At 34.4% G+C, this 13,949-nt stretch overlaps 2 protein-coding genes across 2 annotated transcripts; one reads left to right on the forward strand and one right to left on the reverse strand.

Annotated features, from left to right (window-relative positions):
* Positions 1–142: 142 nt before the first annotated feature.
* Positions 143–559, reverse strand: LOC104223530 (uncharacterized). The gene has a single exon (XM_009775012.1). It carries the CDS (start codon positions 557–559, stop codon positions 143–145), a length of 417 nt encoding a protein of 138 aa, XP_009773314.1.
* A 4,520-nt stretch (positions 560–5,079) lies between these two features.
* LOC104222695 (sec1 family domain-containing protein MIP3) lies at positions 5,080–13,597 on the forward strand. Its single transcript, XM_009773998.2, has 7 exons — positions 5,080–5,324; positions 7,386–7,529; positions 8,312–8,461; positions 9,785–10,294; positions 11,060–12,601; positions 12,672–12,740; positions 13,227–13,597. The coding sequence occupies exons 1-7, from the start codon at positions 5,277–5,279 to the stop codon at positions 13,353–13,355; spliced, it is 2,592 nt and encodes an 863-aa protein (XP_009772300.1). The 5' UTR covers positions 5,080–5,276; the 3' UTR covers positions 13,356–13,597.
* Positions 13,598–13,949: the final 352 nt, after the last annotated feature.

Here is a 13,949-nt window from a genome sequence, read left to right on the forward strand (position 1 = left end):
CCCCTATTGTGAGACAATAAATATAAGTTGTTTCCGATACACCGCTTATCGACTCAGCTTTAAAATACTTTGTAAATTTAGACTATTCTTTTAAACAGAGTCGTCCAACTGGCTATTTCTCAACTTGCCCCTTTTCGGAGTTTTAGTTGCCCCTTTTCGGAATGACTTCTCTAAGCGAGTGTAGCTCATTTATGATAGACATGAATATAGTGTGCATGTCTTGAATGGATTTATCATCATTCATTCTGAAAAACTCATACTCAGTGGTGACCATGTCAATCTTATATTGCTTTACTTGAGTGGTTCCCTCGTGTGTTGTTTGTAAGGCTTCCCATATTTCATTGGCGGATTGACAGGCTGAGATCCTGTTGTATTCATCAGGTCCTATCCCACACACCAAAATTTTCTTGGCACGAAAATTTTTCTCCATAGCTTTCCGATCTGCATCGTTGTATTCTTTACTGGTTTTTGGCACCGTCTCTAGAGGGTCTCCGACCTTCTTTGTTGGGACATAAGGGTCATCACAAATAACATCCCACAACTTAAAATCTTCTGCCATAATAAATTTATGCATTCTTGTCTTCCACCACCCATAGTATTGTCCATTGAACTTGGGTGGTTTGTATGTAGATGGTCCTTACTCGAAGTTTGGTGGAGCAGCCACGAAGATCCTTTCTAGGTGTTAACCTTTTAGAAAGAACCCGCTCTGATACCAATTGATATAATATATGAGTCCACCAAACTATATAGGGACCAGGTTCTATATAGGTTTCCACAGAGAATGCTAATGCAATAGTAAGTAAATGGAACAGGGAGTTTTTACATGGAAAAATCCCTGCTCAAAGGGATAAAAAACTACGACCTACACTGGTAGGATTTCAACTTCACTATGAACAACTTTAGATTACAACCTATGCAACCTAGGAATTAAACTCTTAATCCCTTACTAACTTGTAATACGCCTATTACAAACCACTTTGCAATACACCTATTACAAAGGTTTCAACTCATGACTAACTCTAGTCACGACACAAACACTGAAGGCTTATGGTTTACAAGGGGTTCCTAAGTAATGCTTCTAGATAAGCAAAGTAGGAATTACAATGAAGAACAATTAATAAAGTTACAACTCAACTAAGAACATACAAGATACTTGTTGTAGGAGCTGATCCGTAGTAGTATTGTTCTTTGTTCTTGATGCACTTGAGAATTGAATGATTGATTGTTAGATGCTTGAATGCTTGAGTGAATTCTCTAAGTGTTCAAGTGATATTTTGTTGTAATGTTTTAACGTTGATACAACATGGATGACACCACTTGAATGGTGTAATCACTTGGTAGGTCAATGTGAAGTGACTGTTGAACTGTGCTACACTGTTTCTGTGTACAATGCAGGCAGTCACTTTCCAGCTATAGACAGTTGACTTCATACTACTGTCAGGGAAACTCAAGGGTATCAGATCCCTGTGTTGATTCTCTATCTTCTGAAGTCATAGCAATTCACATTACCTGGAGTCCGTTGATTTGTGTTGTGTACCAAGTGTGTCAGGTTTCTTATCTGGTTCTTTGACAGTAAGTTTGTTAGATCATCAAAACACAAAGCTAAGTTACTATAAACCCATCATATATATATATATATATATATATATATATATATATATATATATATATATATATATATATATATATATATATTATTTTTGACTATTATTTTAAGAGCGGCTATACAATATCATTTTTCCAAAATTTAATCAATGCAAACAAGAAGACAATGACGAAATTTAAATTTCAGACCCAAAGGTTTGAAGTTTAAATTTTTAAACTTTAAAATTCAACTTCAGACCCGAAAGGTCCGAATTTTTAATTTTAAACTTTAAAATTCAACTTCAAACCAAAAATATAAAATTAGGCTCGACCAATTTCCAAAGACGAGGCTTGTGATTTCAATTTCAGTCCATTAGTCTAAATTTTAAGAGAAATTTTCATAAAGCACTATCTTTTAGTGGTAATTAACTATCTATAGATATCACTTGCTATATTACGGATTGTAGATACGTTTTCTGTTATTATAAGATGTATTATATGTATTTAAGCTACTGTATTCATGAATATAGTAGCAAAAATAGGCATGAATCAGGGAAGTCCAGCTAATCAGTTGTTGTATTCGAGTGTATTCGACTGTATTCATGGCATGAAACATGAAATTACAGCTGGACAAATTATTGTATTCGACTATATTCAACAGGGGATTGCACTGTTTTTGAACGAAAAATGAATCAATTAACATAATAGACTCCCAATATAACTCAACAAACTCAATTATAACACACAAATTTTGTATTTCCTTGCATAAAATAGATTCTCAACCGAAAAATACTCCAAAAACATAGCAATCTTTAGAGAAATTATATAATACATCTGAATACATAAATTATATTAATTAAAAAAAATATATGGATACATTCATGGCATATAGCGAGACAGTGAATACAATGAAATACATAGAATACAACGAGATACATTGAAATACAATGAAAAAAGATAGTGAATACAATGAAATCCATAGAATACAACAAGATACATTGAATTACAATGAAAAAAAAGACAATGAATACAATGAAAAAAAAGACAATAGACTTTTCAAGTTGCTGAGCCCCGAAGTCGTCTTTGTTCAAGAACAACCCTAATGTCGTCTCGTCAAGAGGGCCGCGATCTGACTTGAAACTCTCAAAATTTGGCATAAAAACGAAAGAAATTCCTTATTTTCAATAATAAAGTGTCGTCTTTTGTTAGTAATTGCGAATTTGGTAGATGAAGAAAAGGAGCAATGAAGGTGGTGAGAGGCAAGAGTTGCAGTGGCCATGTCAACGATACCCAAATCTTCTTTTTCCTTAACAACTCTTGTATCTGACCCATTTACATCCTTAAACCCCATGAAGAATAGACATTTTCTTAGTCTAACGAGATCAAATTCATCGACGCAATTCATAATTTCGCAGAATGTAAGGAAATACAGTGTTGATAAAAATATAACATCAAGTTTGCAGAGGCAAGAGAGGAAATAGACAACATGGGCTAATGTCAAGAAGTCAACGTATACTCGCGGGATTAGTTATAAAATAATTGAAGACTACAAATGTTAAACCAACATCAGTAAGCAAATCATTTGATCCCAATCGCTCGATCAAAAGAAGACTTAGAAAAGGATCAGATCCTATTCACAATAGGTCCTGATAAAACAAATTATGTTTTACAAGAAGTATAGAGAAAACCAGCCCACTGATAATGAAAATTTTACAAGACAATGGAGATGAATCAGTGGAGAATAGTGGTTGTATTCATGGAGAAAGGCTAGTATTGAGAGAGAAAGGGTGGAGAAAAATCCGAAAGAATGAGAGAGAAAAATAATACAAAGAGTATTTTATGGTTTAAGGGTAGGAGGTAACCATAAATAGATATTTGGCTATAAAAATCAAAAGGTAGTTACGAAATATAATTTTTTAAAAAGGTATTTATTTAAAATAAATAAGGTATCAACATTTGCTATAGGAGGTAAAAATTCCAAATTTTAATTATGAAACGACAACAACAATAATAATGATCCAGTAAAATTTTACTTATGGGGCATGTGGAGAATAGTGTCACCCCTATTGTGAGACAATAGATATAAGTTGTTTCCGATACACCGCTTATTCTTTTAAGGGATTTTTACCTATCTATACCATATATCAAACCTTATTACCCTCAATGTTTAAGGTTTGTGTTTATTACATTTAAGCATACCAAATTACCATTTCTATACCATAATTCAAATTAGGGATATAATTAAGGGTTCATTTATATTAGGCATAATTATAGGACTGTATCTTCCCACTTTCTCTTTCCTTTCATCTCAACTGTTCACAACACACACAAAACTCACGATGCTCCTGTGCTTAGGGATCTCAAATGCATATTCTTAGTAATGAATTAATATCCAGAGTTATCTTTAGGATCCTATGCTTAAATTATATATAACTGTGATTTACAAAGATAAATTTTGTATATCGCGTCCAAAAATAGTTAAAACGGATGTCCTTTTCAAGCATGAAGGAAAGCAAAAACTGGCTTTATGTGAGAATATGGTTCAATATGCAAGCATTAGAATTTGGTGCAATATGCAAGCATTAAGTATATTTAAGAATAAATTAAGTATATTAAGCATTAAGATTTTGTAGAAGCTTTAGTCGTTTTGGATTTGTGAAAACAGAAAATAATGCATCTACAATCAGAATACAAATAATCTACAATTTATCTACAAAGATATCTACAAAATAGATACATTGAATTTTAATATCCAAATTCTCATTTCAATTGTAGCATAATTGGCATTTTCGACATAATTGTAGAAGATTTGTAGAAGTTTTAGTCTTCCCAATCTACAATTCATCTACAATTTATCTACAATTTATCTACAATTCTACAATTTAACTACAATTTATCTACAATTTCTGGAAATACGTCTTCTTCTTCTTCTTCGAGTTTCAATCTAAAATTCAGTCAAAACCAAGTCTAATCTTCACCAAAACCCCTCAAAATTGAGATATAAACTCCTAAACATATTCTGAATTATTTACAACAACACCCAATCCAAACAAATAATGATTTTTGAAAACCCAAATTTGAATTCAAAACTTTCAAACTTTTTAATGACTATTAATGGTGGAAAATATATGGAAGAACAGATGAAGATGAAGATGAAGAACAGAAATCTCCTTTCCATTTGATTACAGGAGCTTCAGTAGCTTGCGTTTTTTGAGAATTGTAGTTGAGTGAGAGAAGAGAGATCTCTTTCCGTTGAGGAAGGAGAGAATTACGCAACAATTCGAATTTAATGTTGACAGAATCACACGCAGATCTGGTGTCTTCATTTTAGCGCGTTTTTTATGGCAAAATCTATCTATTTTTGGATTGGTATATAATTTGTAGTAAAAGTATGGCCTACACGGGTAAATAACAAATTATGAACATTTTTGGTAATAAGGTTTGATATATGGTATAGATAGTTAAAATTACCTTCTTTTAAACATAGTCGTCCAACCGGCTATTTCTGCACTTGCCCCTTTTCGGAGTTTTAGTTGCGGCCCAGCCAACTCGAGAACCCACTGGTCCGTAATTATGCTGAATTCACCATCCAGATCCCGACAATCGTACTGTAATTGAAGTAAAAATCGCCGGAACTCCGTCGCCGGTAATTTATCTTGCTCCGGCACCGGTTACGTTGCCCGAAAGGAATTATGGCTACGGTTGATGTGATCAAGTGTTGTACCGATTCCATTAGACAAGTGAGTCTTCTCTCAATTTCTGATTAATTTTCCTATAATCATACTTCGCTCGATCTTATAAAATCGTTTAGATTTTTTAATTGTTTTACTCGGTTCTATTGTTGTTCAAATTGTGCATTCTCAAATTTGCCTGCTCTGTAGCTTGAGCTAAAAAAATCACAAATTTCTTTGTTTCATGTGGACTCTAGTTATAGCAACTATGCCTCAATCACAAACTAATTTGGATAGGCAACATGATCAAAGGCGGATGCAAGTATTTAACTTCAATGGGTTCAACGTTTAGGTTCTTACCGATGAATCCTTTGCAGTTTTGAAATTATGAGTTTAAAATTTAAACTTTTATTGAAATTTCAGTAATCTTCATATACATTTATACTTCATGTGAAAAATGTTGGGTTCAGTTTAACCAATTAGTTATGTACGTGATTCAGGCTTAAGGATTTATAGATTCATCATAGTTTGATATTTTTATACTATCCAACCGTAACATGCGGTTGGATAGTTAATGCCCAAAAATCTTTTTTATTTTTTTATTTGGGTTTTGATTGACTTTATGGCCCGCTCTCGTGCAACTCGACTATCCAATTGGGTACCTGCATCCACCCACCGTTGCACAAACCGGGTAACTTGATGGAAAAATCACCTAAATATTTGTTTCTATTGGGATTCAAATCGTGGTTTCTTATGATCTTCATTCTAGTTTCATCAACCACTGGTCCATACCAGTAGATGCTATAATGCTTGTAAAGTTAATAACATTTTAGAATAGATTGAGGGAGAACTTCGAAGACATGGCACTTGGATTTTACATTTCTACTTTAGGTTCTGCTTGTGAGGTTTTCTATTTGGTCGGTTGATCATGTGATAAAGAAAACAGAGAGGAGGAAAAAGGAAGAAGGATACTGTCTTGTTATTGTGTGACGGTAGAGTATAATTCTACAAACATCTAAACCCGAAAATCTCTTCTTCAATTTTACCATTTTGTTGTTTAATTGTTTTCTTATGCATAAGAAGGGACAACGTCGATGCCCGTTTTATTTCCCAATGTTTCCCTTTCTAATTTTTAGGCAACTCTAGTTCAAATATACTTAAAGTGGAAAAAAGATTCATGTTATTCTATCAGAAAAGAAACATATCCACTGGTTGAGTATCGCCTAGATGCAAGTTCTAAGGTTGATGTCCAGTCATACAATATGATTCACGATTAAAAATGATCACATTTGGCGGAAGGTAGAAGGAGCACATAAAAAAATGGGAAAAGGTTGTTGAGATTGTTTGGTCGTGTCTTAAATCTACCTCCAGATGCACTGGTTTGTATGTGAGAAATTATGGTGAATGAGGTGTTAAAAGAGGACGAGGTAGACCTAAAATCACATAGTTGTCAGAACTCAGAAAAGACTTACAATCTCTTGGAATCCCTACGGGCTGCAGATCTAGCAAAAAATAGGGTGCAATAAAGGAAAAACTCTATGGGCGATACCAATTAGTTGGTATTAAATTATAGTCATGTTATATGTTTACAGTAGTCTCTTAGTCATGTCAGAGATATAGAAAATATAAAGAACTTTTAGTGCTTCGTGTTTTCATTTTTAATCTTATTATATTTTTATATAATATTGGACTAAGATGAACTTCATATGGAGCAACATGGATTGTAAGGATGCATATAGCCGATCCCAACTTGCTTGGGATTGAGACGTAGTATATCGTTGTTATTCTGATAGAATCTACAGAGAACTAGGGCTCTGATGAAAGGTTTAATTTTTAATTCTCTTTACCTTCTCTGCTAATAAAATATCCAGCAAATCAGAGAACTATTTTTCACATCTACTTCTGCAGGAGGCCAAGTAGTGGAGTATTATTTTATATGTTCTATTTCCTCTGATTTTCCATACCTCTGTACTTATCTATCCAAGAAGCAAAAGGAACTAATGTACTTGTTTTGTCGCTGATTTTTTTTATTTTTTTGATAACAACATGGTGATTGATTTTAACTTGATATTTCTCCCGAACATTGGGGAACAGTAATCCAATTAAAATATTGTATCTTTATTTTTTCAGATATCAGATGAAATTAGAGATGCCATAATTTATCTGGATGCAGGGAGTACTGAAAGCTTTGAATTTCTTGGAGCATTCTCTTTGTTTTTGGAGCTGGGTGCACATGCCATTTGCAGCTTGGAGAAAATGTCTCCTCTCGATAAGGTAACATTAGTTATACTTTAGTTGCTTTGAAATTTGTTGCTTGAATTCTCTTTTAGTTGACATCATGATATAGCGCAGGTTGCTTAATCACAGATGCGTATTATAAATAGTAGCTTAAATTCCACATGATTTTCACATTGAGAAAGATACGGTAGATGCTTCCACTTCACGAAAAGTAATTTGTATGTGAAAAGGCATGTCATGTGTTTTAAAGGTAACATGGTTGCAACTATTTAGTTTGGAATTCTCACTAATAATTCTTAACTCTCCTTAAGAATTACTTGTGAAAAAAATTAAATAAAGTCTTAATGAGGACTTTTTTGTTTTTTCCTTTTTATTTCCATCTCAAAAAGAAAACTAAAAAAAAAAATTCCTCATTAAGAGTTGAACAAATAAGTACCATTCAGAAAGGAAAAAAAAGAAGAAAAGAGTTGAACAAATAAGCTGTAGGATTACGGGAATAAAAAAGGAAAACAAGAACAATGAAATGTAGTATTTGGGTTGAAAGACCTGTAAGCTCAACATCTATTTGTATTAGCAAAGACTATCTCCTTGAGAAGATTATATAAGGAGTCTTTCACTTACTATGAAATATGCACATGATTAGCATGTAAGCATTTTCAGTAGATTTTTGGACTGAAATATAAATAATAGAAGGGGTCATAAAGTGCTTACCATGATTAAAAACAAAGCAACTGTATATATAAGAAGATCCTCTTGTTTTTATTTTTCAGTTTTTGAACTACCTTTTGTCTGAACCAGTCTTCAGTGCTTCCCTATAGGTGGTTGATTGGAACTCGACTTCTGGGCCTGCAAAGAAAATTGTTGTCATTACGTCACGTCTTCTAAGTGATGCACATAGATATATTTTACGTTGCCTGAGTGCACTTCAGACTATCTGCAGCTGTGCTATATTTACATGCATCTCAGAGGTACCTTTGTGCTTGTAAATTAAATGTTCTTCTATGTGTTTAATTTTTTGTCTCTGAACATCTGGTCATACTAATTGTTTCTTGAATGAAATGAGAGTATCCGGTTGTACTTGGCAAAACATGTTGGACTCTTACCTCTCAAGATAAGATTGTCTACACATTAGATTTTTGAATGATTACCTGATATAGAATGATTTTATTACCTGATATTTGCTATTCCTCTAACTATATCCACCCATTATACTTTATAAGAAAAGAAATATACATATATCCATCCATTACGTGTGAGTCAATTTGGTAAGCTTTTGAAAAAATGGGAGACATGCAGATCTTTCTTGCATGATACTCAGTATATATGTCTATGTGAGGATAGAATAGCTTACTGTAGTTTCTCACTTTTATATATATGCTCGTCCAGAATTTCGATGGCAGATAATACTGTCCCCTTAAAATAAAAGGTGAAACAAATGAATAGATCAACTGAAGGTGAGATTACCAGATGTTATCTGAAAATATATTTGTCTTTACATACTCTTGGTTGTGGATGAAGGATAGTTCATACTGTCCTTAAAATATGCTATCGGCCAAACTTAGCTTGTCTTCTTGGTCTTAGTAGGACAAAATGAAAGCTTCTGGGCACTGCTAAGTGAATGTATTAATCATACTATCACATAGTGGAGGTCAACAGAGAATACGAGATGGATTGAAAGGTTTAATGGACAACATTTTCTTTAGCCCACAAATGTCTTCTCCATTCTGGATAAGATCTCCCAGCCACCACAATTATGGCAGAATTTTATCTTTTTTACTGAACTCAGTGTTAGACTATGTCTAAGGCCATGTTTTCAAGTTATATACCAGATTAAACAGAAAATTGCTTATAGACAGGATAACTTTCTTTTTTTCTGGCTTATTTCATGTTATTGTTGGTCTTCATAATCGTTGTGTTACTTTCCTATTGGGTGCAATCATAGGTCTTTAATAAACCATGTTGAAACTAATATATCACGTTGGTGTCAAATAAGTTCATCCGTGCTGGAGCTACTCCTCATCTCAAATACTTTCTGTTCACCAATAGAAATAAAAGAATGCTGCATCGTGACTGAAAGTTCTTTTATCTATTTTTAAGAAATTTAGTCTATTACTTTTTGACTACAACGATGACAATGAGATTTTCTAGTATATGTCAGGGCTTAAATTTGTCATTGGCATTCTCCCCCAATGGACATAAGAAGTCTTCATTTAGTGGATTTTTCAACAATCAACCTACAATGTCTTATATTTACCTCATTTTAAGTGTGTATCCAAATTCACTTATTTCAGACGGGTCACTCAGCATGTCCTGAGTCACCGTTAGGACCGGATGCATATCGTGAATATGAATCCTTTCTTGTCCAAGATTATGAGGAGCTTGCTGGAAAGTCTCTGAGGAACTCTAGTCATGCTGGAGAGAGCACAGTAAAGGAAAGTGTGTCCGCTGAAGATGAAGGGTGGTCACAATTAACCACCAGTGAAGAAGCGACTCCTAATTTCAGTTCTGTTGCAAGTCCACAAAAACTTTATGGTGACAGTGTAATTGACCTGAGAGAAGATGTAGGGAAAAAGTTGAAAGTTTCTGTGCATCATTTCCCTTTGGTCTTGTGTCCCTTTTCACCCAGATTCTTTGTCTTGCCTTCAGAAGGATCAGTAGCTGAAGCATACCTGTCCACTGAACATGGTAACTCTATGAGCTTTGGGTTGCCTCCAATAAGTACTGGGACACCTGCCGATGGTGAGGATGTCCCTCCTGGGGCAATTCTTACCGCTCAATTTCTTTATCATCTGGCGGCAAAGGTAATCATGCTTTCACTTGTTTGAAATTTTCTTGACGGATTTTAATGTTCTCTTCTATCATGATTCATGTCTTGAAAATAAAAATGATATCTTCCAATTTGCAGCATTGTTATCCATAATGGCAGTGAAACATGACTAGACCTTCTCAGTAACATGTGTTTAGCATATCATTATCTTTATCTTGGAAAAAACCTCTGTATTTGCATAAAATATTAGGGACAATATAAGAACACTATATAGTTAGTTATTTTTTGTTAAAACACACATATAGATGAAACTTCTAGCACAACAGCAGTTATTGGATCGAAGAAACTGTTAGTTAGCTATAAAGTTGAAAATTGGTGAAATTCTTAGGGGGAAAAAATCCATAGATATGCTTGTTCAAGCATAAAATGCTGGAGTAACCCCGTTTTCTACTCAATCAATTTAATTTTATTATTAGTAATAATAAAAGATCAAAGATAAAAATAATGTTCTTTATTTAAAAGAAAAAGGATAAAAACAATGTTAGGGCATTCTAAAAAAAATGTTAAATAGTGGGAGATTGTTATTTAGATAATAAAGGGTGAAATGTATCAGAATAATTTAATATGGCTTTGGAACACTGATACATTGGTCAATGATATTATTTTATGCCTAAATAACAACTTCATGTCAAGGAGTACATTTTTTTACTTATAATAGTTATGATTTTCTGTCTTTTATTTTAATTTTTTTTTTGTCTCATTCAACCTGTATTTTTAAAGATAATATATTAATTTGTAGATGGACCTGAAACTTGAAATATTTTCCCTGGGTGATATTTCAAAAACTGTTGGAAAGCTTCTGACGGACATGTCAAGTCTTTATGACGTCGGTCGACGTAAGAGATCTGCAGGGCTATTACTCATAGATCGCACACTTGACCTTCTTACTCCCTGCTGTCATGGTGACTCACTTGTGGATCGAATGTTTTCATCATTGCCTCGCAGGGAACGGATGTCGCCCTTAAGTCAAGCTAAAAGCTCGCAAAGCCAGCTTAAACTTGGCCCCGCTTACTTGCAACGTTCTCCTCTTACTGTTCAGATACCACTGAATAATAGTTTAAGAGAGGAGACTTCTAGTTTTGACAACTTTCAGCTGGTGGAAAACATTGAAGCATTTCTCCGTGGCTGGAGTTCTAGAGACTCAACTTCTCAAATGGTTGAGTTGGTGAATCTTAGCGCTAAACTTAGTGATGAAATGTCCTCGCAAGATTTTCAGAGTGACCTTCTTTGTGGTTCTTTTGTCTCCACGGAGAATTTTCATGGAACACCATACCTGGAAGCCATACTAGAGCGAAGGACAAAAGATGGGGCTGTTCTGATCAAGAAATGGCTGCAGGAAAGTTTACGTCGCGAAAATATGTCATTGAACTTAAAAGTACGTCCTGGTTATGTTTCAAAATCAGATTTGCAGCCTATGATTAAGGCATTGGCCAAAAGCCAGTCATCTTTGACGAAAAACAAAGGAATCATCCAGTTAGCTGCAGCAGCATTATATGCTTTAGATGAATCACATAGTGCTAAATGGGATGCATTTAACAGTGCTGAGAAGATACTGAATGTAAATGCTGGAGACACAAGCCAGAGTCTTGCTGCTCAAATTAGTGATCTCATAAATAAAAGTGCTTTTGTTAGTTCCCAGGGAAATAATAAGATGGATGCTCAACGGGGGCTTCTTACTCTACAAGATGCTCTTCTTCTCACAATTGTTGGATATATATTGGCAGGTGAGAATTTCCCATCTTCTGGGACTGTTGGTCCTTTCTCTTGGCAAGAGGAACATTTTATGAAAGAAGCTATTGTTGATGCGATTGTTGAGAACCCAACAGTTGCAAAATTAAAGTTTCTGCAAGGTTTAACTCAGGATCTTGAAGCCAACTTTAACAGACAATCAGAAGAAAAGAAGGAAGGTCTTTCTAATACTGAAGGTGTTGATTTTGATGATGACGATTGGGGTAGTTGGGGTGATGAAGATGCTGGAAAAGATAAAAACAAAGAGCAAGTGTATGGTGACATGCAGCTAAAGTTAGAGTTGCGTGATAGGGTGGATAATCTTTTCAAATTCTTTCACAAATTGTCCAGCTTAAAGAAGAACATTTCATTCAGAGAGTGGTCACAGGCTCTGGAGAGTAAGTTCAATGATGATCCTTACTCAAAGAAAGGACTACTTTATAAAGTGCTTTCAAGGGTGCTGGCTAAGCATGAAGTACCTGGTTTAGAGTATCATTCATCTACTGTTGGCCGGCTATTCAAAAGCGGGTTTGGGAGATTTGGCCTTGGGCAGGTATGCTTCATTTAGATGTAAATATTTCCTTTGCTAATGTAATTTGCTGAACTGATCTTGGACTTTGCAGGCAAAACCAAGTCTGGCAGATCAAGATGTCATTCTCGTTTTTGTTGTCGGGGGCATAAATGCTGTTGAGGTTTGTTTTCCCTGGACTCTTTCTTCAGTGCCTCTTTTTTATACTTCGTCTGTTTCAAAAAGATTGTCCTAGTTTGACTTGGCAGAAACTTAAGGGAACACGTCTTAAATAAGCCAAAGCATTAGTGTGGATGTAAAACTTTTGAAACTTGTCATCTTAAACCTGCTATAGCATTTGTGTGGCTATAAATGCTTCCTATTAAGGAAATATTGGGATGTGCCAATCTTTTTGAAATGGACTAATAAAGAAATAGTGCCAATCTTTTTTGAAACGGAGGGAGTAGTACTTTTGTTTTCCCTGGATCTTCCTTCTTGCTTTCCTGCTGGTTTAATGAATTTGCAATGTGCATATGCAACAAATGTTAAAGATGTTAATATGGGGGGAAAAACTATAAATCACTGCTATCCTTTCTCTTTCACTTGAAGTGCAATGTACAGTCCATGCTCGCCTACGCAAAATAACAGTCCCTCCTTGTTGTACTAATAGGTTCGAGAAGCTCGGGAGGCATTATCTGAGAGCAGTAGGCCTGAGGTTGAATTGATTATTGGCGGAACGACTCTTCTTACACCTAACGATATGTTTGAATTACTGCTGGGCGATTGTTCTTGCGTTTAAGGCTGTATAACTTTATTTGTTTTGATCTGTAAATTTAAGGTGAAAAGTTCTGTCTAAAAGTCAGATACTTTGAGAATACAAACTTCTTTTTCCTTCATGTAAACCACAGAATTGCAAGTCCCCCTTCCTCTGGCAAAACATCCTACATTTTCCTTCTTTGCTTGGGGGGAAGCTTTAAAGAAATTAGGACTTTGTAAGTATTTATATCAAATCAATAGTAACATCGCATGTTCTTTTTTTAATCACTTAACCATTGTCAAATACACATTTTATCCCAATAAATCGCTCTTGAAGTAAGTTTGCGTGGTTTGATGTAAACATTGAATATATGATTTTTTAAAAAAATATTTTATTATTCTTTTCCAATTTCTTTTCAATTGGCTCGTCAACCTTAATAAAGAAAATAATATGCGCTAGTTGGTTAACATCACAAATGTGTGATTTATTTGTTAAGAAAATTTAGGGTAAAACTTAAAAGGAAAAGATATCATTAGTCAGCTAAAAGTAGGAGTGTGTCGAGGAGTAGAAGAATTAACCTAAATAGCCTTTCACGCCGCTTAAATTAAAAATAGCCAGTGAAGGTAAAATATATGT

Source organism: Nicotiana sylvestris, chromosome 8 (genome assembly GCF_000393655.2).
Source record: "Nicotiana sylvestris chromosome 8, ASM39365v2, whole genome shotgun sequence".
NCBI lineage: Eukaryota > Viridiplantae > Streptophyta > Magnoliopsida > Solanales > Solanaceae > Nicotiana > Nicotiana sylvestris.